This window comes from Periplaneta americana, chromosome 4, assembly GCF_040183065.1.
Source record: "Periplaneta americana isolate PAMFEO1 chromosome 4, P.americana_PAMFEO1_priV1, whole genome shotgun sequence".
Classification (NCBI taxonomy): domain Eukaryota; kingdom Metazoa; phylum Arthropoda; class Insecta; order Blattodea; family Blattidae; genus Periplaneta; species Periplaneta americana.
In genome coordinates, this window is record NC_091120.1 from 167428226 (window position 1) to 167454355 (window position 26130).

Consider the following 26130-nt stretch of genomic DNA (forward strand, 5'->3'; position numbering starts at 1 on the left):
CCTACTAATCAATTCATAAAGAATAATAAGTAAACAAAACAATTTTGTGACATTTGGAAAGAAAAAAAAAACATTAAGATAAGAAAACGTAGGAAATCATTTACAATAAAAATTTTGTTGGGTACAAATGATTACTAATTATAGCTAAAGATGATTTTAACACGTGAGATCCTATGGCATCAATCGTTGCATCAGAAATTTTATATCGTTTAAGTTGATTTAAAGTTTCACGTGGGATTGTGCCACGGGCACCGAACATGAGCCCAAAAACTGTCCAATGTGTGATGTGGTATTGTGCTCCAAGATGCTGACAACAAGGCTCATAAATGACTTGTTTTTCACGACACACCTCTTGTGGCTGTTGCTCATGCATCTCAAAATGGATTGTGGGATCAAGAATGACACCCTTATCCTTCTGCCGATCAATTATGATGATATCAGCCCGTCTAGTAGAGCCATCAGAAGAGACGCAACCAACCTCCTCATAAACCTCATAGGAAGCATTCTGACGGATTGAAGCTGCGATGAGAGAACGAACCGTATTATGTCTGTTGATTCAGCATTCTCCATGATGGCAGAAACCCAAGACGTGAGGAAGCGTTTCTTGCTCATCGCATCTTCTGCAACGGGTTGAGTCAAGAGTTCTACCAGGGAGAGTACGTACAGGTATTGTATTACAGTTCATCTTAATGGCTTGCGTCCACTGACTGCTCGAAAGTCCCTTTTTGGTTGAGATCCACGAATTACCTTTCTTCCAGTGAGAATAGAAAACAACTCCCAAACATGACTTTATTTTTTAATCAGTACGTAACTCTCTGTCTTTTGGTTGTAAGGTTTTCAGTAACAAATATATTTCTTATTGTTTCAAGCACAATCAGATGGTCTGGCGGTACACTAAAGACATTAAACTACTTAAAGATAGCAATGCCAACACCATCTGCTTCTGCTGTTTTTAAAATGTTTATGTTCAAGATTAATTTTACCATTTGCGAGACGTTGTCCTCTATGCCCTTGAGTTTCCTTATTAATGTTGCAAGTGCTGACTGCGCAAACCCATATCTTTCAGCCACTTCAATCTCTATCTAAATCACTAAATGCAGCTAATTTAGTCTCCAAACATTTTTGTTTCCGTGTTACGCCTGTCATCATTAACAAGTAAACTCAAATATGAAAGGTGCCTGTGACAAGAACCATAAAAGCAAATCCTGTTAAGGATCACACGCCCTTCAATCAGGTAGAGTTCTATTTTAACACACTCCTTGCACAGAATGCAAGGATCGATCAACAAAAGATCATATTATTATTGAAAGTTTTAACACAACTCTATATAAAAATAGTTTAATTCATGCTGGTCTTCTTACGTATAATAAATAGCCTACCAAATTATCTTAAAGAAATATCTGCACATCAAAAATTTACGAAAGCTCTTTACAAAATTTTAATCAAAAACTGCTTTTACAGAATTTATTGAAAAGTGGCATAACTAAATACAAAAAGAACGTCTTACTTGAAACATTTTACTTCCTCTTCCGCAAGGAAACAGAGATCCTGACTTAGAGAAGGAATGTCTTCTCATGTCTTGGTCGAAATTGACTTCAAACTGTTAAATGAAATGTGATTTTTCTTGTCAGGTGTTACATCTGTTCTTGTGGTTGTTATTTGTTAATGTTGAAATTCTGTATGTTATATTTGGGTAATGTACTATGTTGTATTTTAATTAGCTTAATAATTATGTGTACTTTTGACATGTCCCATATCACGTATGTGATCAGTTGGACGTAATAAATGAATATGAATATGAAAAAAAAGTATGAAAGAGGATACATGAAATAACGCAAAACATTTTTAAGGCAGTGATACCAAGTGAAAAGTAAAATATTGAATACGAAAACCATGTGAACTAACAATAGGCTATATTATAATCAGGGGCATGTATTTATGGAGAATAATTTGATCATTTGTGTTTTTTAATACTGGTTTGGCAGAGATTCTTGGAGATTGATTTGTACTCTTGGTGGAGATTAATGGAAATTTTGGAAAATATAATTATTTTGAAATTGGAATATTAACTCAGTAAGGATATTACTTTCCAAATAATTAGCATTAAAGGTTCGTTCGATTCTGGCAAAGGTGCAGTATGGCCGATAGACAATATTTGTTGGATTGAGACTGCATTTAACACATATTCATTACAAAAAAAAAAAAAAAAAAATTGCAGCCCTCAAATGAACACTTTCAAATTATTAGTGAAATGTTGAATTCTCCATCTTTTGAGTTCACTAATGTAATCAGAACACTTGGAATACCATATAATGTAGCCTACTGGATATACTATATACTGTAACAAATTCAAGTGAAAAAAAAAATCCGAAAAAAAATTAAGAATATGAAATTCACTATAAAACGACGCAATGGTAATAATTCCGGAATGTTGTTCGCTATTATAACTCTATTTCGCGATTTGTCGCGATTGTTTTATCCGCATATTATTAATCAGAATCACTTAATTCGTAAAGATGAGCAAAAATATATTGTATATCTATTATGTCGTGATTTTCGTGATCTCCATAAATATCCGGCCCTGATTGTAATACTTTTATTGTTACATTGGGGCTCTCCATGAGTTAATCATCGTAATTATGGATAAAACATATTGAAAATAGGAAATACGCCAGGACCATCAAATTTATCATTGTAATACTGGTTTTTATGCAGGTTCGACTATATTTTATTCAGGTGGGGAGAAAAAACACACATGCACAAACACGAATGCAAACACACATGTACGCGCACACACAACATATTTAAACATACATATGACTCCCTCTGTGCAACAAAAATCCTCTTCTCTTCTAGAGATCTCACACATATAACTCTACTGACTGAGTGAATTCTGTTCAAGAACTTACGTCTGTCATATGACACCAAATCTAGGATTTCTTTTATGACACAAACAGAAGAACATGTAACATCACTTTACCAAGACTCAGTAATGAACATGGTACAATCTTTTTTACAACATGTAACATTCATGAATGCTGCATGCACTTCTCAACATTTGCTACACATAAAACAAACAGATGTTAAGACAAAGAACAGGGCATACCATAAAACCGTTTCATGCGATCGTCCGCCTCACTGATGTCCATTTGCGTGCAGTATTGTGGTCCAATTCCAATCCCACCATTCATCATGGCTTCTTCTGACGGTGGTGGGGGAGGAGGTGGTGGGTAATCAGGGGGCAATTCAGGGGGAGCTGGAAGTGGAGGAGGCACAAGATCTTCGCCATCCACAATGGATCCTTCATAGATGTTTTGGTCAGCTGCATTATGAACAAAGATGTCGGGACACTAAGTCAATCTGTACATAATCACATGCAGTGAAACTTATCAATGATATTTTTGTTCCTTGTCCGTTCAACTTAATCATTTTTAATATGTTGTTGTTATTGTCTAATGACGGATGATTGGCAACAAAGTCATTTGTCCTGGATTTTTAATATACCGGTATTGTTTTTATTGTTGTTAACCAATGCTGAGTTCTTGGCAATAAAGCCATTAACTCTCTTGCTCTCCAATATTTGTCACATATAATGGGTTTAATTAGGGAAAAAGGCTAGACATCGCTGAAGATGGTTCTGATCCATTTGAAGATTGCACAATGGACAAAAATGTGAAGAAATAATTCCAATTTTGTTCAAATAATTTGACAAACAGTCATGCCCTGTGAGTAATCGAAAGGATACCCAGAAATTATAATATTTTGTTGTAGATTGAGACCTCCCATCTTTTGTTATTTGAAATTTTGTGCAAATGGTAAGATATTATATCTTAGTATTTTGATTAAACTTTTAATTGATGAAATGATAAAGTTGACATGGGATTTTGTAGGATATTACTTCCTTTCTTAGCATGACAATTGGCAGCTTTATTACCAGATAATCCACAGAATGTCGGTACCCATTGAAAAATTATTCTTTCATTAAACTTCAACAGATGGTGTATAATTTTCCAATAATCAGTTATTTTTTTTTACTTTTAGGTGACAGATTGGTTGTTATAGCAGTAATAGCTGCTTTAGAATCACTGAATATAACAGCTTATTGCAAATAAGAGCTCTGGTACAACAGATTTAGAAGTGTCGAACACATGGCTTCATCAACTCATCCATCCATATAATCTAAGGATTTATAAAACTAGTACCTGCTCCATTTTGGTTGGACTGCAGAAATCTATCAGAAAAAATATGAAGCCATTAATTAATTAATTATCTTATATGGTAGGATAATTAGATTGCATTATAATAGGGGGTCATTAACTCACTTCGTACATCATGATTTAAAACTTGGGAGAACACACAATCTCATTAAATAGCTCCCGAAAATGTAAATTTGCTGAGCGTTTGTATTTAGAGTCTGATATGGTGGAGTCTATTATAATCTCGTCGGTCTAATTTCCGGCAGCCAATCACATTGCAGGTTGACTACATTTAAATGTGTGCGTCTTGTGATTCGCTGATGAAGACATTATGCATTTCCTAAGGCTCGATAAATACTTAATATAATCGCCCGCCATTTTGGCTCTTTCGTTGGCGTTTGCAGAAAGCACATGAGGACGTAATTTTCCGCACAATTATTTGCTGAATTACAGTGCGTTTGATTTATTATCATAGGAGCTACGACATGATAATGTTTAACGGTGTGGCAAATAGATTCCTCGTATGGTAGCTCGGCAGCGAAAGAACAAAAATGGCGAATGATACTACCTACCTAGACTTTATAGAGCCTTCATTTCCTAAGACGTAAGCAAAGAGGAGGAGACACGCTGGGAATAACAGCATTGTGACTATAGTTACTTTACAATGGATACCTTCTCATTGTGGATTGGTAGGAAATAAAAATGCACACCTTTGGCAAAGAAAGGGACCACAATCCAACGAAGATTTCATTTTGAGATTTCGTATTATTCATCAAAATTATTAATGAGTAGAAAATATTAAATAAAACAGAAAAAGTTACTGAAAATAATCTTGGTGCGAAAAAAAAAAAAAAAAAAAAAAAAAAAAAAAAAAAAAAAAAAAAGATTTCTACTTCTACAAGAAGAACAGCAGTGACTATTTTCAGACCAGTAACTGGACATGACTGTTTGGCAGAGCATAAAGATTTCTACTTCTACAAGAAGAACAGCAGTGACTATTTTCAGACCAGTAACTGGACATGACTGTTTGGCAGAGCATCTCTTCAGAATTGAAATTTATATATCACCAAAATATGTTCTCTGCAGAGAAGAAGATTCAACTGTGAACCTGCAGCACATACTACTATCAAAATTTCAGACAAAAGTGTTAATAACTTCAAAGACATTTCCTAGAATATTAGAAAACAAATAGAGAGAATCGAATATTCCAAGCATTTGATTATGTTAATTAATAATTTTCCAAATACCGGTACTGGATTTTATTCAAATATCACGTTTTCCGTTCGCAAACTCTGGTTAATGTAACATAAGCACTCAACATTACTGGAAGTCGAAAAATTCATCACTTTCAGGCGAATTTGAACCTGTGGTAAGTTACTTGAAGTCCAGAAACGAGTACACTTATGTACAGTTTCGAATAATCAAATAATCTCTTCTTAAGTACATGACAAGTTTCACAGCATATAGAAAGGAAAGCAACATTATTAGGACAATCAGGTTACAATATTATTAAACATTTATTAGAGACAATCACAGACACAAACATTAGTGAGTGAAAAATACAAACATGCTTACATGCAAGAATTAACACATCAGTTAGGATTACATGCAACTTTATCATGGATTTCATTGCACCATTCTCTTGAAAGATACATTGCCGCACCACCAGATCCAAATACTTCCATCTGTCCTTCAATTTCATATGAAAAGTTGAGGGAATAAATATCCAATATGGTAAATATATTGATCACTTCTAAAGTAATGGTAAAAAAACACAAGAGACTAGACTACACTAGAACTTGGTTATAACGACATCCAAAGGACCTTAAAAATTATGTTGTTATAAATGAGTGTTGTAGTAACCGAGGTCCACATTATCAGTCTAGGGAAGTGGAAAATGAAAAATAGCAACTTAATTATAATTAGGCTTATTTTAGATTTATGTATTCACTTTCAAGTCTAACATAGACATAATAAAATACACCTACAATTATGAATACAGTATTCTGTATTAAAATAGTTTGTTCAGTACTTACCAAACTTCTTTACTTCGGAGTGAAGTAATCAGTCATTTTACTCTGTTGTCTCCTACTTGCCCAATATACACTTTCTAAATTACGTTCTACGATACTCATTCTCGTATTTTCATTATTTCAGTTGCAATTTCACTGCTCCCTCCCCTAACTTCGATCCATTCTGTTCAAATGCAGCAACAATTTTATCCTTGCTCTTCCAAATCGTTTGGACTGTGGAATTAACTAGGCCAAACTCATAACACACGTTAGCTTTTTTAATTCCATTCTCAAATTGATGAATCACTTTAACTTTTTCATCCAGCGTTAAAACTTTTCTTTTAGTGGCCATACTGCATTAAAATGCGTGCACTTAATGAAAACTTCCTGTCGAAACTGACCGCTCGCAGGTACAATTCTGCAGTGCTCGGGAAAAGTGACATAAGTCAGTTACCACAAACCTTTTTTGATAATTGATTGACAACTTACACTGGTTTATGTCGATTTGATTTTTTTCTGTATGAATTACTGTAATGAGAGAAATACTTATGTATTGTTTTCCAAGCGAGCAGATGTTCCGTAAGTTGTCAATAAATTATCAAAAAAAAAAAAAAGGTTTGTCGAAACTGACTTATGTCACTTTTCCCGAGCACTGCAGAATTAATACCGCATGAATTCAGGTGGGTTGCAGTGGGGTGGAGAATCTGCCTGCATTCTAGAGGTCCATGACAGAAGGGGACACTAAAGAATTTGCTAATTGCCAGATTTCAACAAAATATTTCTTAAAATACTTTGATTCTTAGAAAATCTTATTCCAAACTGAGGTTGAAAATAACGTTATATTCGAGATAGACGCATATTCGTATGTCATATTAAGGAAAATAGAAAAGCATATGTCTTATGGAGAATTAGTTGGGACCACAGAATATTTGACGTTATAGGCGAGGTGTCGCACAAAACAAGGTCGCTATAACCAACTTCTACTGTCATATTATTACTATCTATGCTAATGGTAACGACCACAATTTGATACTGACTTATCCATTTGATAACTATAATTAATATTGAGTCTATACATTGCCACTGTTACAAATGCTACTTCCAAAAAGGCTCATTTCTACAAGTAAGTTTGAAATGGGTATTCACAGCCTAATCCTACATTGATCAGAAGTAGGAGAAAATGAAGGCAATGAAGCAAGTGACGTAAGAAAAGATGGAAAGGAAGGAGGGAGAGGAGCAGATAGTGAAAGGAGGGAGAAAAAGTGTGAAGGAAAAGAGTAGGGAAGGGAAATAAGGGAGAGGAGAAGGAGCAGCTTAAGAAGGATGAGAGAAAAATGAAGGAGAATAAAATAAGAACTGAGAAGGAGAGAGGAGAGGGGAGAGAAGAGAGAAGAGGAGAGGAGAGGAGAGGAATAGAATGGAGAGAGTAAAAATGAGAGAAGAGAGGAGAGAAAATATTGGCAGCCAAGAAGTATTTATACTTTTCAGTAGCCATTAATTTTCTCCTGTCTACAACTATGTCGGAAGCAATTGCCGCCATGTTATAAAAAGATTCAAGCTGTGTGCTGCATAACAAGTTGACGCTGCAGATAGTATAAACAAAATATCACACACTCTAAACAAGCTGCACTCAGAAAGCTACAACGGTTAACTCTTCATTGTCCATGTGCTTGATTAAATAATATGACCACTGACTAACAATAACTTCTTCACTGTGTCAATATTATAAAAATACCTGGCTGACTAGTTTCGAGGTGGTGTCCCTTATTGTCCTAAGCCTAGCGAGGTCTAGCACTATCTTCTGGTTTCCTGTTGTGGTGAAGTGTGTTCATAATTGTGTCAAAAAGGGTATGCGTTTTGAAATTCAGCTGAGTGTTCAGGATATGCTGTCGGACTGTACTGACCGTGGTCAGTGGTGGTGCGTCCATAAGAGCACAAGAGCACGTGAACACCTTGTTTCCATTAATGCACGACTAGTTTTATTATTTTAATACCGTATTGGCGTAGTGGGGATGTATAATATCAGGATCGAGTATTTTAAATTTTCCGCATCTTGCATAAACTTCTTATGTAAACTTGGCAACATCCATTCACGTACAAGCCGTGCTCTTTTCAAGAAGGTTATAGAAATTTCACGCATGCGCGGGAGAAAATTGTCTTTCGCTGGCCGCTTATGACTTGTCAAGAGCACAAAGCATTAAGTGAACAGTGAATCTATCCTACAGATGTCAGGTGCATCGATGCCTATCGTTTACGTGCTATATCTCGAGGAGAAAATTTAATTAGTCTGTATTTTGGCCTGCAGGTGTCAGCATCTCACTCTCAGAATGTTTACTTTATGTGGATGTGTGTACAGTGCTGCTACGAGAGTGTAATTTGTGAATTACTATACTTCAGTGTCGGCATATAGCATAGTTTGGCTTTCAAAGACGTGCTGGCTGAATGTGATGGTGGTATGAATTTAAATATCTGTATGGTGGTGTATATTATTTAAGAATAATATTTACCAGCATGTATTTATAGTAATTAATCTATGCGAATGGGATTACAGTACTGGTATAGGCTATAGTGTATCAGTGTGTTGTGAATCAAAATATATTACTGAACACACGCTTTTGTAAATTGTTTTATGTATTAATTTTTAACAAACGTAAACAATGAGCTCTGTCCAAGTAATTTTGAAGAGTAAAGAACTGGGTAAACTGGCTTTCCAGGAAAAATTGGAAATAAAAAGACTAGGTTTCATTATTATTATTATTATTATTATTATTATTATTATTATTATTATTATTGTTATTTTGTTATTATTATTATTATTATTATTATTATTATTATTATTATTATTATTATTATTATTATTATTAGTATATGTTGTTTTGAATTTATATACGGTTTTTTCGACAGTGAAACGGAATCATGACATTTCATATTAGGCTAAAAACGTACGATTTCAAATTCTCTTCGATTTTGGAACACAAAATTGTGAACACAATATTTTATCACGAGCCGCCACTGACTGTGGTCCATTTGTATATTTCATAACAATGATAAAAGCGGAGGAGAGTGTTATCGTCAACTCATTCATACAGGACAACAAGTATCTCGTTGACTGGCACTGTCAGCAAGGTCATTCACCAGAATCGATGGTTCCAGCTGTAACACACAGAAGAATATCCCGCTGGGGTTGCCGCACAATCCTTACTACCATCAAAGAATTAATTTTCTATCCTAAAATTAGGCTGTGCGGATTATTCGATGGCGCGGAATATTCACGTATATACGATATAAAAGAATCAAATTCAATGTTTATGAACCTTGGCTGGGTCTGAAACCAAGATCTGTGGGTCTAACGGTGAGCACTGTAATCACTAGATTCCTAAGAATGACTATATTCTGTGATTATTATCCAAATGCACAGAAATTCGTACCCAATAATAAATCTATGTCATCATCAGCCTACTCACTGGCAATGATGAAGTTTTCTTCTTACTTATGACCTCATTTTCATATTTAGCACAAGTGTGACAGATGGAAGTATAAGGACATCTCACATTATGTTCGAAAATCAAATTCTCAAAGGAATATGAGTCACTAGAGTCGGAAACTGGCACATGCCTCCTGTTTCTCATTCCTCTCACTGGAGGTCTCTCGTATCTGACAGAATTGGTTGGTGCCCTGAGACTGGTATAGTTACCTATTCTCTTGGAGCTGGCGTCTGTGTTGACGTATAATGGAGCCTGGGACAGATTTTCAGTGGAGGGGGCAGCTGGTGGGATCTTGCTTCCGGGTGGTGAGGTCTGGTGCTGAGGACTTGCTGGTGAGTCTAGGCCGTGGTCTAGGGTCACTAGAGAGTCAAGATCAGTCTCCAGCCATGTACTATGGTGTCGCTTCCTTCCTGGTATAGGACCCGCACCTGAACACCAAAATTTACATGTAATGAGAAGATATGGAAAGAGACGTAGGTTTACAGTGATATAAGACAGCAATGTCAAATTGTACACATTTCTGTGATGCATTTTATTCGATTTATTTTCTATTTATTGATTTATTTACTTCTTTATTTGTTTACAATTTGGGCTTAATTATTTAAACTACGAGAATTTTTTTCTAAAAATAAAAAAAAAATAAAATAAAATAAAAAAAAAGGAAATGGCAATTTACTGGAAAATGGCTACAGCAAAATTCCTTGTGATTTTTCTTATTAAAGCAAAGCAAAAAATAAAACAGTATGGACTACACATTTCCTAAAATGTTTGTGTCGAAGACGTTTCTTTAAACAAAATTATGCTACCAATTGAAAACTTTAAACAACAATTTTAGGGTTAAATAAGATACGCACGAATTACTCTAAGAAATCAACGTACATTTCCCTATTCATGAAATATAATTAAGAAGTAGTACATGTGCTCAAAAGCACCTATTCTGTCATAATGTACCGACATTTTCAAATAAAACCACTCATAACAGAAAGGAAACAAATTATTAAAATAAGAGGAAAGATAAATCAACTTTAGAACCTATGACCTCTAATAAATCTATTATATCCTTATTTACATGGATGTCACCTCCCCCCGAAAGAAATATCAGTGGTCAAAGCAGTATTTGAAGTGTGGGAAGCAGTGGTTACGTTTACTCCCAGAAGCTCTACTCCAAAATCTGCGTTGGAAAGCCTAGACAAGTGCGACCAAAACTGCACCCAAATATCTACACCATACTAAAGATGTTGGCGATAATCCCTGTTTCTACTGCTTCTCCAAAACGAACATTTTCAAGTCTGAGACTCAACATTAAGAGTGAAAATATGCCAGTACTTAATGGATTGGCCTTCATGAACATCCATTGTTTTCTGCCCAGGGGCAGGTCTTTCACTGCAAACCCAGCATTCTCCATTCTCCCCTATTTTCCATCTTCCTCTAAGTCTCCACAAACGATCTGCAGTATATTTTTTAATGGTCTTTATTATTTGATAACTTCTTCTGCCCGGAACTGAGCATTCATTATAGTGTAGAAATTAATTGAACAACGAAGTTGACAAATTAAAAAAAAATGAAAAACACAAGAATAGTTCTGTAATTGTCGCTTTTAGATTGGTAAATATCCTAGATATCTTTCCGAAAATAAAACCTGGCTATGGCTGTGCTTATTTTTATATTAATATTTGGTAATATATATGAAAATATAGGTACCCACATTAATTGTGGTATTGTTTTTCACAAATATTTAATGAAAAATGTAATCTATTCAGACAATTAACAAGAAAACAATGTATGGAAAAACGAGAGATGGCATTTCAATGTTGCTGTCAGTTACCACCTATTGATTCTTGGTCTTGAAAAATATAATCACTTGAAATGTAAGGAACTTATTCAATATATTACGCCCAAACTTGGTTTACAATTTTATACTATTAGAATTAGGCTAATGAAATATCTTGCTAACATTAATACATTAAATGTAATGTATTTCCATTCAATTACGAAATGTGGTTTAATTCCTTTTTTTTTTTTTTTTTTGGAGGGGGGGGATTGGGGTGGTAACTCCTTGGTCAGTATAACAAAATCGAAAATACCAAATACCAATCCTTCCTTGGAAATATGAAATACGTACTATCCCTAATGATGTTCTACATAGCTAATTAAGGTGCATTCTCAAGAAATAAAAAAATTCATAACATCAACACAAGACAAAAATGAAACGTTTCCAAAAGGGTGTATACTAAGAATGAATAATTCTCTACTTTACAAATAAAATTATTAATATATAATAAAAATAAATTTAAATCTGCTATCAGCAATTCTCTATGTTCGCATGCTATTTATTGTATAAATTAATTTTAGTTATTTAGGCAGTAGTTTTTTTCTAGAAACTATATTTAAGTATATCTAACTTGCAGGCAATAAATAGGTATATATTTGCCACGTACCTAGGTGCAAATTCTTATTTGTTATTCTGACTTGTTCTATTTTCGGTTGTCCTTGGGCGCATGTACCTGAATTCATAGAATGTAATAAATTATCTAATCTTAGAAAGAGACGCTATTAAAAACAGATGTTAGACACCATATTTTTTTGGAGGCCAAATTTGCCATATTAATAAAAAACTCAAAATCACATTAATATGCATTTAAGACATCTCTCACACTGAGGGAATTTGGTTTTATAAAATCAGTTTCATCTAACTAATTTTATGTCTCATATTCTACTGTTGAAACTCTATTTGAAGAATTTTATAAATAGTAACATCGCTGTTTACTTGAACATTCGATTGTCTTGCAGCCTTTTATCATGTAAAGGGTCCACGGAAAGAACAAGCTAAGTCACTTTTTGTTTATTTTTGTTTTTTGGTCCCATCTGCTAGCTCATAAAGTGAACTATTTTTCTGGTAAATCAGAATGGCAAAAATTCTGTGTTGTAACATGGTAACTTAAACTAAATGAGATGTAAACTAATGTTGTCTTATCAGTGTATTAAAATTAAGAAATGCTCCCTGTAAAATTTAAGAAAAGTCACTTTAGCATATTCTTTCTGTGGACCCTTCATGTGACAAGTAATATCCCTGCTATTAGCAGACATTCCTTCAAATTATAATTATGAATACAGAGATGTTTTTTCACTACTTCCGCCAATGTGGCTCTAAAGACAGGTTGTCTTTTATTTTATATGTATGATCTTTATATTTGTGTGATGAAAGGAACACATCCCATAATAATTTTGTCACTAGAATGTAATGCAGGTTCAGAAGTATAAATTCCCTCTTGCACAGGAAATTTTACGTTTCATAAGACCTAGGAGACTGACTTCTATGAAAGATAGTTTTCTCATCACTTGAAAAGTTAGATTTGTGAACTCAATGTGAGATTTTTCTTTTTCCTCACTGCTTTTCATTACTACACTGGTTTCATGTGACTACAGTGTCTTTCAACTGGTTTATTTCGAACTCAAGTGAGAGATGTCTAAGATTTACTAGAAAACTCATGACCATTACGCCCTGTACACAATAACTACCACACTACAACATACTCTATTATATTACAATTATTACTTGGTATGCATGTGAAACAGATTGTACTTCTGTTTAGATAGGAAAGAAAACAAAAGAGTAAGCTGATTCAGGTTGAACAAAGCTGAATAAGGGGTTGTAACATACTTGTCACCATGGTCAGTTTTATACAGGGCGATTCAGAAGAAATAATAAATATTTTAGGAGGATGGTAGTATGGACATTCTGATTAAAAAAGTTCATATAAATGTGTGTCCAGTTTTTAATAAGTGTTGAGATACAGCTGTTTGAATGTTAAGCATTACAAGAGCTACAAGTGGCAAAAAGGAAAGACAACTTATTGATTACATTTATTACTTATTTACGAGGTATCAGTACATTTCAACAATTCAAAGTAATGGTTCAAAAATTCCATCACGAGTTTCAGTGCACTTTTCTGCTCTGTTAACAACAGTAAATGTTGCTCTTCTGAGATTGACTTGTCATTATTTTACGAAGGCAGCACTGTTCATAATACGAGCGACCAATTCGTCCCTAGTGTTTACTTCGTTCCCATATACTTCGCCTTTTTCTCTGTCCCCACATACAAAATTTGACAGGAGTAAAGTCTGGGGACCTTGGTGACCAATGCACATGACCATCATGGCCTATTCATCATTCAGGGAATGTGAGATTTTGATGATGTTATTCAGAGTGCTGAGTGCTTGCCATCTGTTCACATTAACTACAAACAACTGTTTCTCTACACCCATTATGAACAGTGCTGCCCTCAGACGATCTCAGAAGAGCTGTAATCTGCTGTTCCTTCATGTCATTTGTAATCCTTATTATGCATACATTCAAACAGCTGTATCTTCACACACAATGAGAAATGAACAATATTTATATAAACTTTTTTTATACTCAGAAGGATACTACTACCCTCTAAAATTTACTTACTATTCGTCCTGAACCACTCTGTATTATAATCTCATTCACACAGGGATGAAATGATACTGTTTTTACGAGAATTTCCAAAAAACACATCACATACTGAACTATACAGTAGTTTCTGGTCCTGGTCACAAGTTTAGTAACTTGTTTCATTGTTAATGTGAATGGAAAATAGTTTAGAATTTTATTTTGAGCTTCTGAATTCAGATTTTCTCTTTGGAGAGATTGCCAGACTCTCACTGGACAAATCTACTGGAAAGGTAACTTCCTATATCATCTGAATAGACATGATAAATTTAATTTTCTCCACATAATGATATAACAGTTATTCCGCCATGATCTGGACTTTATATCATCAATTACAGTTAAAACTGGTTGTACTATGGTGGATGGAGTTTAGGTAGCTACGGAAGGTTATGAAATGCACTGAACATCAAAATGGACAAGACTGGAAGACCTGAAAGGAGAGAGAGGAACAAGGAACATTTGAGTTTCATAGGCTGAACTAAATGGTTACAAAAATGGCTTCTGTTGACGACGACGACGATGATGATGACGACGACTCAGTGCTTTTTTTTTCTAGATAAAAAGTGGTGAAACTCTGCGTAAAATGTGTTAGAGTGGATGGGAAGATGATTACTATCTGGTGCAACAGGAATTTAAGCTTAAATGGAGTTCAGAAAAATTTATGTTAAAACATACGAAGTGTGGTCATTAAATTCCGAGACTGTGTCTGCTGTGGGCAAAGGAATCACGTGATTGACACGCGCGCACAGCAGTGACACTAGACGACCTTGGAGAGACGCGACACAAAGTTTCAAAGCACTATCTTCATTCAGACCTGTCTTACACAAAGTTTTGTTAACACGTCAACATGTGCATCCGCGCATTTGCAAAATCACGATGGACTCGAAACTGGAGCAGAGAGCCAAATCAGCAAGCCTACAAGAATGAAGCAGTGAGTCAGGCGAGGTGTTTTGAGTTTCATCCACGTTTCAGAAATGACAGAACATCACTGGAAAACGACGAGAGGCCAGGTCGACCACACATGTGCAACACTGCCAAAAATGTCGAAAAAATTCGACAAATTATGCATAATGATCCTTACGTCCATTTTGAACATGAACGACCACAACTCTGGACAGAGAACAAATGGATTCTCCATGACGACAATGCGCCAGCTCACAGAGTTCTCGCAACACGCCAATTTTGCACCCGTAACAAGATGACTGTCGTTCCTCATCCCCTTATTCACCAGATTTTGCCCCTTGCGGAATTTTTTTTGTTTCCGAAAATGAAATTGTAGCTAAAGGGTCGCCATTTTGGTACGGTGGAGCAGATCCAACGCAAATAGCAGAAGGTGCTTAACAGGGTTCAAGAACACAACTTCCAGGAGGCAGTCCAAAAATGGCAGACACATTAGGATCAGTGTACAACTGCCCAAGGGGACTACTTTGAGGGGGATGGCAGCCAAATTTAAATCAGGTAATTTTATTGCCATTTATGGGGCAGGTCTCGGAATTTAATGATCACATCTCGTAATTAACCCTTATTTTTCACTTCTAAATGCACCTTCCAGAATAAATACATTCATTCATGTTAGAATAAACTAACTCAATTTGAGTTAAGAAAATAATAAACTGGTTGGCAACAAGCATTTACTATACTATGTATCAGTACCCAAAGTATAAGCAGATTTTCCACAGCAAAGGCAGTTCTTCAGTATTTTTTCCTTCCTGCTACACTATTTCCTCATGACGTCTGTTGCAGCATGACGGCCTTTTAGCAACCAAGATTTAACATACTAGTCAGGGTTGAAGTTGATCAAAGGAGGCCTAACAATTCTAATAAGTAGGTTCCTCATGGTGTTAATGAGCAGGAAAGATCTTAGTGGAGAGACAATGAAGTTGAGTTGGGAGAAGCCACACAATATATTGAAGGCCCAAAATTCAAACATTTTGGTTCTATTATGGAAAAAAATATAACAAAAACGTACCGAAATGGTGTTCTGTCAGAAAAAAAGCACTGATGATGACAATGATAAATTTTGAAGAACTAAAATTATATGATGTTACAACCTTTAAATATTAGGAAGCAAGAAAGAGAATGACTTTATTGTTAAATGCAGAGCATTAGATGCATATGCCTACAAACAAATATTATTTGAAGAAAGACGCTCACCTGCGACTCCTGTGGGTCCTGGGCGAATCTGCTGCACCAGGCTGTGAGACTTCTCTGTCAGGTGACGCACTTGGATGCTCAACTCCTGGCGTTGGCGTTGCAGGTCGCCCACCAGCTGCTGCACTCGACGCAGTTCTGCCTCCAGGGCTGCGGTTGTGCTAGTCGATACTGAGTCTGGTACCAGAGGCACTGATGACCGTTGCTGGTGCTGTTGGGACCCCCGCCGCGATGCCTGAAGCTTCTGGCGTAGCACCACCAACTCCTGCTCCAACCTCGCATTCTCTGCCACTGTCTCTTCAAGTTTCTGTAATGCCACCACCAGCACCATTACAGTGTTATAATACCGTATTTTCTCGAATATACCGCGCACTTCTTTCCGAAATATACAAGTAAAAAATACGGTTGCGCAGCTTATTCGAAATGATTATTATTATGATGTACCAAAGTACATATGATATTTCCGTGCAGGAATTATTTATTTTATTTATTTATTTATTTATTTATTTATTTATTTATTTAACCTGGTAGAGATAAGGCCATCAGGCCTTCTCTTTCCCTCTACCAGGGGGTTACAACTACAATATTAAAAATACAATTACAATTATAATTACAATTAATATTGAATTTACAAATACAATAAAAATCAAAGTACTAAAAGAATTAACAGACTAATAAAAACTAAACAGTTCATTGTAAAAATTAAGAAGAGAGAAATTCTGCGTTACCATGTGATGAAGGATGGATAGAACAGAGAAAAATTCTCTCCAGCACCGGGACCCGAACCCAGGTTTTCAGCTCTACATGCTGACGCTTTATCCACTAAGCTACACCGGATTTCAGTTCCAATGTCAGATCGAATCACCTCAGTTCAAGTTCTATCTCTCAGTATTCCCTTTGATGGCCTACCCTCATGTACTGTGTCATAGAATATGACAGTGGCACAATGTGCAATGCACTATGTACAGAGGTGCACTCATTACGAGTGACTAAGTGGCCAGGATCTGACGGGATGAGGGCCATCTTGAATCAATAAGTGATTACTGACACATATCATATTATTATGATGTACCGAAGTATATATGATTCTGGATTACCATATGATGAAGGATGGATAGAACAGAGAAATGATGTTATGATCCATAAAACAACACAAAACTGACATGTCACAGGAGTTGAACCCAGGACCTTCCGAATGCAAGCCCAATGTTTGCCATTGAGACATCTCTCTCAGTAAATGATTACTATTGTAGACGGATTTATAGAGTTTGTAGGTTCGTATAATAAACAATACAAGACGTATGTACGTACCTTGGAATTATGAGCCAACAGCAATCTGATGCGACTTAACTCTTTTTCCAGGAGGCGTTGTTGTTTGCGGTACCTTTCAGCTTCTGCAGGATTGGCCCTGCTACCTTGCAGTTTATGTCTCAAACCACCTAGTGCTTTCTCCAGGAGCTCCTGAAATAAAAGCAACATGTCAGCTCAATGCTAAATACAAAGCCCAATTGAGGACCGTTTTTGCAAAACTTGCTAACTGAAAAAACTAAATTTTACAGGAGAGACAAAACACTATAGTAAGCAATTTTGCTGTAACTCTCACTTATAGCAGAAAGCAAGTTTTGAAAAAACGACCACACTTTGACACACTACAATGAAGAGAAATAACCCAATTTTACTAAGACGCTTTGAACATAATGTAGTGACCTGCCTTATAATAACGAATCCATCAAAATCTCAATTTTTCAAATTTTGCAGTTAGGAAGTTTTGTAAAAACGGTCCTCAATTGTTCACTGTAGGCTAAACAAGGCGACCTTCGAAGCTCAAAATACTACATCACTGTCAGTATGTTATTATACTATATGTGAAATGTGTTAGATCTACTCAAGGTAAAAAAAGGCTTTTGTATACAATTACGAGGGGGGGTCCAGGAAATAACGACCGTTCGCGCATACCCATCGCTCAGCTGACACCCCTTCCTTGTTTGAAGGTCAACTGGCTTCCTTAACATGTGTTCTCATAATGTTGTGAGTACTGGTTGCAACAAGTCGCCATTGTGCATTTTGTGTTACTTCAAAATGAACGACGTGATTGATAATCCCGCCGACTGTGAGATGAAGAGTGTGATTCGATTTTTGAATGCCCGACATTTGAAACCTGCAGAAATTTACCGGCAATTGAAAGAAGTGTATGGTGATACTGTAATGAATGAAAGAAATGTGAGAAAATGATGCGAAATGTTCAACAATGGGCGAACAAATGTCCACGATGAAACTCGACCCGGACGCCCATCACTCATCACAGAAGACATGAAGACTAAAGTGAACGACAGAATCTTGCAAGACAGACGCACATCACTCTACGAATTGCACATTGCCTTTCCTGACATTTCTCGTTCTTTGCTTGGTGAAATTGTGTCGCAACATCTTGGCTACCACAAAATCTGTGCACGATGAGTTCCACGGCAACTGAGTGACCAACACAAAACTCAGAGAATGGCCTCAGCATTGACATTCTTGATGCGATATCACACAGATGGAGACGCCTTTCTTGATCAAATTGTGACTGGTGATGAGACCTGGGTGTCTCATAATACCCCAGAGACCAAGCGCCAATCACGTCAGTGGCATCATCCCTCATCACCCAAGAAACCGAGAAAATTCAAACAGACTCTCTCAACACAAAAAGTCATGGCTACTGTCTTTTGGGATCGCAAAGGTGTTCTTTTGCTGGATTTCATGCCAAAAGGCACTACGATCAATACAAATCGTTATTGTGAGACTTTACGAAAACTACGGCGAGCCATCCAAAACAAGAGGCGAGGAATGCTTTCGAGAAGAGTTGTGCTTCTTCACGACAACGCCCGTCCGCACACTGCTGCTTCAACTCGAGAATTGCTGGATCAATTCGGTTGGGAAATCTTTGATCATCCGCCCTATAGTCCAGACCTTGCTCCTAGCGATTTTCACCTTTTCACTAAGCTGAAAGACTTTCTGGGTGGTACGCGTTTTGGAAGTGATGAAGAGTTGAAGAAGACAGTGAACACCTGGCTTAATGAACTGGCGGCAGAGGAGTATAACACGGGAATTCTAAAGCTAGGGAACAGATACGACAAATGTTTAAATGTAGGTGGTGATTATGTAGAGAAGTAAAGGAAGCTTCAGTTATGTAACAGACTTTGTTTTTTCAAATAAATATATTTTTTTTAATTATTACAACAAAACGGTCGTTATTTCCTGGATCCCCAACGTTTATGAATGAGAACCAGTTTATTAGGCAATGATGTATCACTTTTAAAGCAATGAAATCACTTTATAGTCACCATGTAAAATGATACATCCATAGCTCTTGTAGTTTAATTTGATGCACTGTGCCAAGAAGACTATTCTCAGACCATTTATCTATCTTACCTTATCCTGTTGGAGACTCTGCAGTGTGCCAGATTCTTCTTGCAACAGGCGATCTAATCGGTATAACTCTTGCACCTTTGCCTGACAATGGAAACAAAGTCAATTGGTTAATGTTTATTATACGTTAACAACATATAACACACCTTCCTAATTGTCATTATTTTGTACTTGTCAATGATGTGAGGCCATAGCTTGGATATATTACCGATATAAACTCAAATTTCAGCAAAAATGTAGCCTATGTTATGGATTCTCCAACAACAGATGACACTACTGCAAGGCAGAGTGGCCAACTAGAGCTTTGCACTGCACAAGTTATGTAGTGATACTCCTTTTTTATCTAAGATACTTTGTTTTCAATTTGGAAACATTTAAGGCAAGAATATTTACTATCCAAAAAAATCTTCAGAAAATGTAAACTCTGTCACTAAATAGCAAGATGCACGTACAGAAATGGGAACGGATATTTTTTGCAAATAGATGTCCATTTAAACGTTCCACGTTAAAATTACAAAGAAAATCGTTTGTCGGTTCTTGAAGTTGAGCGCCATTTTTGGTTTTGATTTTAAATAAAAGTCCATTAACGTTTTACTAAAAATTATTATATTTCATCTGCATCATTCCAGGATGAATTGACTCGTAGATAATGAATGTAAACAAAATCTGAACATTGGTTCAGGAGCAATTACCGTACAGAGCAGTGGTGATATTCAGCTGGTTCGCACTGTTTCGGACGAACCGGTTGTTAAATTATTTCTAGGTAATATTTGCAATTACCATGGACTTATACTGTATATGTTTAATATACATAAACATGAAAGAACTGATTGTTACTCTTCTTGAATATCATCACTAATACAGAGTGTCTGATTTCAGCCGTTCATTTTTGCTTATGCAGCCCAAGTAACAGTCGAGACATGTGGGAGGTATTTAATGGTTTCCTAGGCGGAATCAGAGGTGGATTGACATTGACATCATCACGTGAATGTTACAAATTTTATTCTTCGTATGATAATTTTATGTTAAACACGTGCTGTCAATCTGTTATGTTAATTCTTTATTTTCTCATTTCCAACGTTTATTCCAGTCTTGGATAATGTTTTATACAATTATTTTCTCTTCGTACAGTTCCTAAACATCGTTTTCTTAATACGCAAGTTATATCCAATCCTCCAAATTAATTTATTTGTTTTGTTTCATTCGGAATAAGCAACGTATTTTTAAAGAACAGACAGCGCAGAATTTAAAAACAATTTATTGATTTATTTCAATATCTTTTGAATATGTCACCCCTAGTAACACTACCATGAGAACGTCAAAACCTGTACAGATCAAGACAAAAGTTGGATTCAGACTGTGACAGACTATAATATGGTCTAAGACATACGAGATCGATAACAACTCGCATGGAATTGGACAATGTTGACGTAGTTTGCTTGCTCGAACAGCTTATATTTAATTCTTCTCTCGCTATCTTTCACTTTTACTGTTACGATCTTCAGAGATTCGAACCGTGAATGGTTACCGACGGTAGAATTCGAGCTTTTATAGCTACTGCTGTGGAACATTCTGGTTCATATGATGTTACGATGGATTGCGTATTTCTATTTTGAAGTATATTAATTAGAATATTCTTGAATCATCTGGAATCGAAGTTCGAAATTAAAAAGTACGAAAGGAAGGACCGAATATCGAACCCTCTCAGGCAGTCGGAACATTCATACTAACACATCACTCTAGCTAAAAGCTATGAACTATCCTCGAGAGATTCGCGTATTAAAAATGTTTGTTTCTTTGCCAGACACATCTTACGAATTAATGTATCAGATAGTCCCCAGAACCTAATTTTATTTATTGTTTTAGTTGTTCTGAATCGTTACTTAAACTAAAATACAAACGCTGCGAGTTAGAAAATTTCAATGACGGAAAGCATTATCTGTCCACCCCTAGTCGTGTTGTGCGTGATACCTATAAACAATTTATGAAAGGTTGAGTAGGGCATTGTGTACACCAGAGAGCTGCAAAATAGCGCTTACAACCGGTTTAGATTCTACCGGTTAGAGAACATCCGTCAAGGTCGGGCAACGGACCGAATATTCGATTTTGAATTGGTTATCTCTTATGCTTTGCAGGTAGACAGAACACCAGGCGCACTTCATCATACATGAAACCGACATTTTCTTAGTACACAAACGGAGTAACAATTGAAGGAAATTTACTTTGTCGTATTAAAAATGTGTTTGCTTGATATAGGTCTACAAATTAATTGGACACTTCAATGCACTTATCTCCATAACTAATACATAAATGAACAAATGGACACCGGTAACAACAAAGGAAATACATGTAATGTAGAATATGAAATCTGGTGCGTAAAGAAATGCAAGAATATAATAAATTACAATTACTTACTAAAGAGAAGAGCAAATAAGTACACAGGCCTACATTCTAGTGTAGGCCTAATATTTACATTTTAAACTCAGAATGCACACCTCTAAAACAGTAGTCGTTAATATAAAATGCCTTTTAATTACACTAAAGAGCTGCATTATTATTTCATTAATAAATAATTTTTAAGAAGATAGAGTATTATTAACAAAAAGAAAAGTACTCTAAAGCTCAAATGCTTGTACTTTCACTAAGCATGTTGTTGTCCTTGAAGGTACCCAACCGTAATACCTAGACTGGATGAATTAATCAATGAATCTATGAATGAATCAACTAATGAATCAATGAATTAATTATTAATAAATGAGTGAATGAATGAATGAATGAATGATGAATGAATGAATCAATCAATCCGTAAATGAATCAATGAATTGATGTATGAATGAATCAATGAGTCGATGGATTGATGGATCAATGGAAGACTGACTGACTGAATTTAGTGAGAGAGGAAGAATTATCAATTCAATAGTAGGCCTACACGGTGATAATCGCGTCCTTGCAGGGGCTCTTGTAACTCCTGCATGGCTCAATGTGGTCTGCCTTTGCCATTCACCCACAAAACATTAGAAACAACTCGAATACTCGATAAACCGAACCTGAGACATTCCGCGAGATGGGAGAGCTTTGCATGCTGACTATAGCGCCAGGCGTTCAATAGCAATATATAATTTCTATTTTTCGTAACCGGTTGTGCACGATTCTAGTGTACACAGACAGTATGCCCATTACTACCTTTCAGGATGTTAACAAAACGTATTTCTGCAAAAATATAGAAATCTATTTTATTTCACAGCATCACATACTTGGAATGATGACAATGTAAAACTGTTACCCAGCTCCTTCTAAGGGCTTAACTAACATTGCTATTCAATGTCAACTTTTGACCTTGTTATATTAGAACAAAGCATCGTAAAATCCAACACAATATTACACACTAACTGCACGTTACAAATTAGAACTCGGTATGTACACATAGCGTCATATGACGCTCCCCCGAGCACTCAGGATATTGGGATGAGTTACTTGCCTGCAGCTGTCCTCGGTCTGGACTCACTCTGTCCCAGTCACGTCTTTCTTCTGCCAGTAGTCTCTGCTCTTGAACTTTCTGATTGAACTCCAGTCGTTCCCGAACATTGTGCACATCTCCGGGTCCTCCAGTTCCTGGATGCAGTGGCATGCCAGACCCGCGGTACAGAGACCCCAACTTCACCATGTTGTCCACTAGATTCACAAGAGGCTTGCCCTTCTCATACTGAAGCATAATAATTATGAAGAAATTATGTAGCTACAAGGATGTTTGTTTTGATTAATAGAGTACAGAAGAGGGGAGAATGGAAGAGGACTGGAGAAGAAAGATGTAAGAGGGGAACAGAAGAGAGACAAACAGGAAAGAAGACGAGAAAGAGAAGAATGAGGAAAAAATGGAGAGGGGAAACAGGGAGAGAAGAACATGGGTAGAGGAGGAGATGGGGATAAGAGGAAGAGGGGAAAGGGGAAAGAGAGGGGAAACGGGAGATAAAGAGAAGAGGAAGGGGACAGGAAAGAAGAGAGAAAAGGGGAGGGGAGGCGAGGAGAGTTGAGAGGAGAGGGAGAGAGGGAGAAGGAGAGGAGGGGGAGAGAGAAGAAGAGAGGAGAGACAGAGGTAAGGGAGAGGTGAGAAGAAGACAGAGGAGAAAAGAGAAAGGGAAGAGCAGAGGGAAGGAAGAGAGAAGAGGAGAGACAGAGGTGAGAGACAGAAGAGGAGTGACAGAGGAGGGGAGAGGAGAGACGAGAGAGGGAGGAAATAGAGGGGCGGGAAGACGAGGAAGGAGAGGAGAGGAGGAGGAGATAGGACAGCAAGCAAAAATTAGTCTGAAGTTCCTATAATTACATTAAATGACTAGCAGACAATGATCATAAATATGAACTTACTCAAAATACTTTAAATGTAACTAAAAAGTGACATGGGTTTAGAAAATTAATTACTATAGCCTTCATAACCATGCCGAAATGTAGTAATTATACACCTGGTATCAGATCTTTAATGGACCTCATTAAAGTACACCTATTCATTAAAGTTCAGGTGTTCGACCAATCAGAAAACACCATTGTAGCAATATGAAAGTGCAAGGATCGATTATTCTCGGATATGTAATCGGAAGACAACTAGCGAAACGTCACGGAGGCTGGAAATCCAATACTGTCGCAGAAGGTTATGTTCTGTTACTATAATAATTAGCGTTAATTGTAAATAATATTCAAATAAATTCAATTTGTCATCTCGTTTTTCAATGTCTAAATCAATTTCAAGGTTATATCAAGATTAATGTTCATTTTACTCTCTAGATATATCAAGGTCAATGACATTTGTTCCTCGGAAAAAATCAATACTTTCGCGTCTGCGCACATCTCACAATTTACGAGATATTGCACAAGGTCAGTTCCGCTCCCCAGTCAGATAAGAATAACATAAATACTTATGAATAATTTCAAGTTAGAAATATGGTCGAGCATAAAAAGTCGTATGAAACTTGCCTATAATGGTAATTAAGACGCTCGTATGAAAATTATGAAACTCGCTTGCGCTCTTTCATTAACATACTCGCGTCTTAATTACTACCATTATAGGCTCATTGCATAACGTACTATTATGTTTGTAATATGTTATACAGTAGTTGGTTAAGTTCCTTCTCGTTGAATATTTTTACTGCGAGTAATAGTATCGCAGCTGTCTTCCCCTCTGACGTCACAAAATGCACAGAGACAGCGACAGATCTATACTTACAATATAATATTAATAATTGTTTTTACATCTTTCCCAGTAACGGAGTTCGAGAGCAGATGTCCAGTGGCAGATCTATACATAATAAGTAAAATTTATAAGTTCGCAGCAGTGGTTTTCAACCATTCGAGTGTCATGGGCCCCTAGACGTTCATATTTCATTTTGGCGGACCCACAAAATGTTTTGTATGAATCAGGCTGGTAATCATGTCCTACTCATTAAAATTTGCATAATGTAGTGAACTAAACATCCTGCCACCAAGAACAACGATATTAATTTCAGTTTTAGGTTTCGAACATAATCTGAAAAATACACAATTACAAAGATAATTTACGTTTTATCATGTTTTTGCTGTGAAAAATTAAACCAGTTTTTTACTTAGGCACCATGAAGTTTTCAGTAGAATCGTTGATGTTGCTCTACAACTATTGTATGACAGCCACGTGCTTGTGTTTACATTAGGATGTTTCTTACAACGAAAAGGGTATACTGTGTGTTCGGTTCAAAGTGTGTCATGGCTCGCTGTATGCCGTCATAATATGAGCCTAGAGAATTCAATCTTCCTACACTTCCGCAGAGGTGTATTGCCTATGTGTCAGAGAAGTTGCATAGCAAGTACGGCGTTCATTCTGAAGAATACTTACTGATATGTACGGTAACGCCGGTAGTGGCAGGAATGTGAACTGTTTGGAAACATGTACTGAAATGGGGTTTTTCCTTACTGTCAGGATATGGGGAGAGGGTTAAGACGATTTCTTACGTATTTGTTGACACTAACTTCGACGGTCAACATGGACACGGAGCATTTGATTTGTATTGTGGAATGTTGCCGTACGCAACCGATGATAACAAATACCCTGCGTACGACTTGCCCGCGTAAAACACAGTTCGAAAGAGGTTATGGTAGCACACAGACTTTACAGACCGCCATCTGTTGCTACGACGTTCAAGTTATATCGTACACGTTCTCAAGTTCAGTTTGAACGCCTTGATTAATAGGCAACTTCTCTGGCATAAAAGCTGAAACTCGCTTCAAATCGCTGACTCACAACAGTGACGTCATGATACACTTTGCAATGAACACTCATTAGAGCTGACGTTTCGACCATCCTGCTGTAAGCTTATCCACAGCTCTGAGGACGGCCACAGCAGGATGGTCGAAACATCAGCTCTAGCAACCGAGACGACATG

The 26130-nt window shown here is 36.5% G+C and overlaps 1 protein-coding gene across 10 annotated transcripts in view; it reads right to left on the reverse strand.

The window, feature by feature from the left end:
• kmr (kramer) overlaps positions 1 to 26130 on the reverse strand; it is a 1522801-nt gene that overhangs the window by 43108 nt on the left and 1453563 nt on the right. For 7 of the 10 annotated variants that reach the window (XM_069824284.1, XM_069824289.1, XM_069824280.1 and 4 more), the window contains 7 exons: positions 23205 to 23429; positions 19730 to 19810; positions 17630 to 17779; positions 16322 to 16625; positions 12132 to 12197; positions 9903 to 10121; positions 3107 to 3322 (listed from right to left, as the gene is read on the reverse strand). In XM_069824284.1, the coding sequence (XP_069680385.1) occupies positions 3107 to 3322; positions 9903 to 10121; positions 12132 to 12197; positions 16322 to 16625; positions 17630 to 17779; positions 19730 to 19810; positions 23205 to 23429 (1261 nt within the window). The remainder of the gene's footprint in view (positions 1 to 3106; positions 3323 to 9902; positions 10122 to 12131; positions 12198 to 16321; positions 16626 to 17629; positions 17780 to 19729; positions 19811 to 23204; positions 23430 to 26130) is intronic. The other 3 variants (XM_069824286.1, XM_069824281.1, XM_069824285.1) reach the window with 2 other exon arrangements.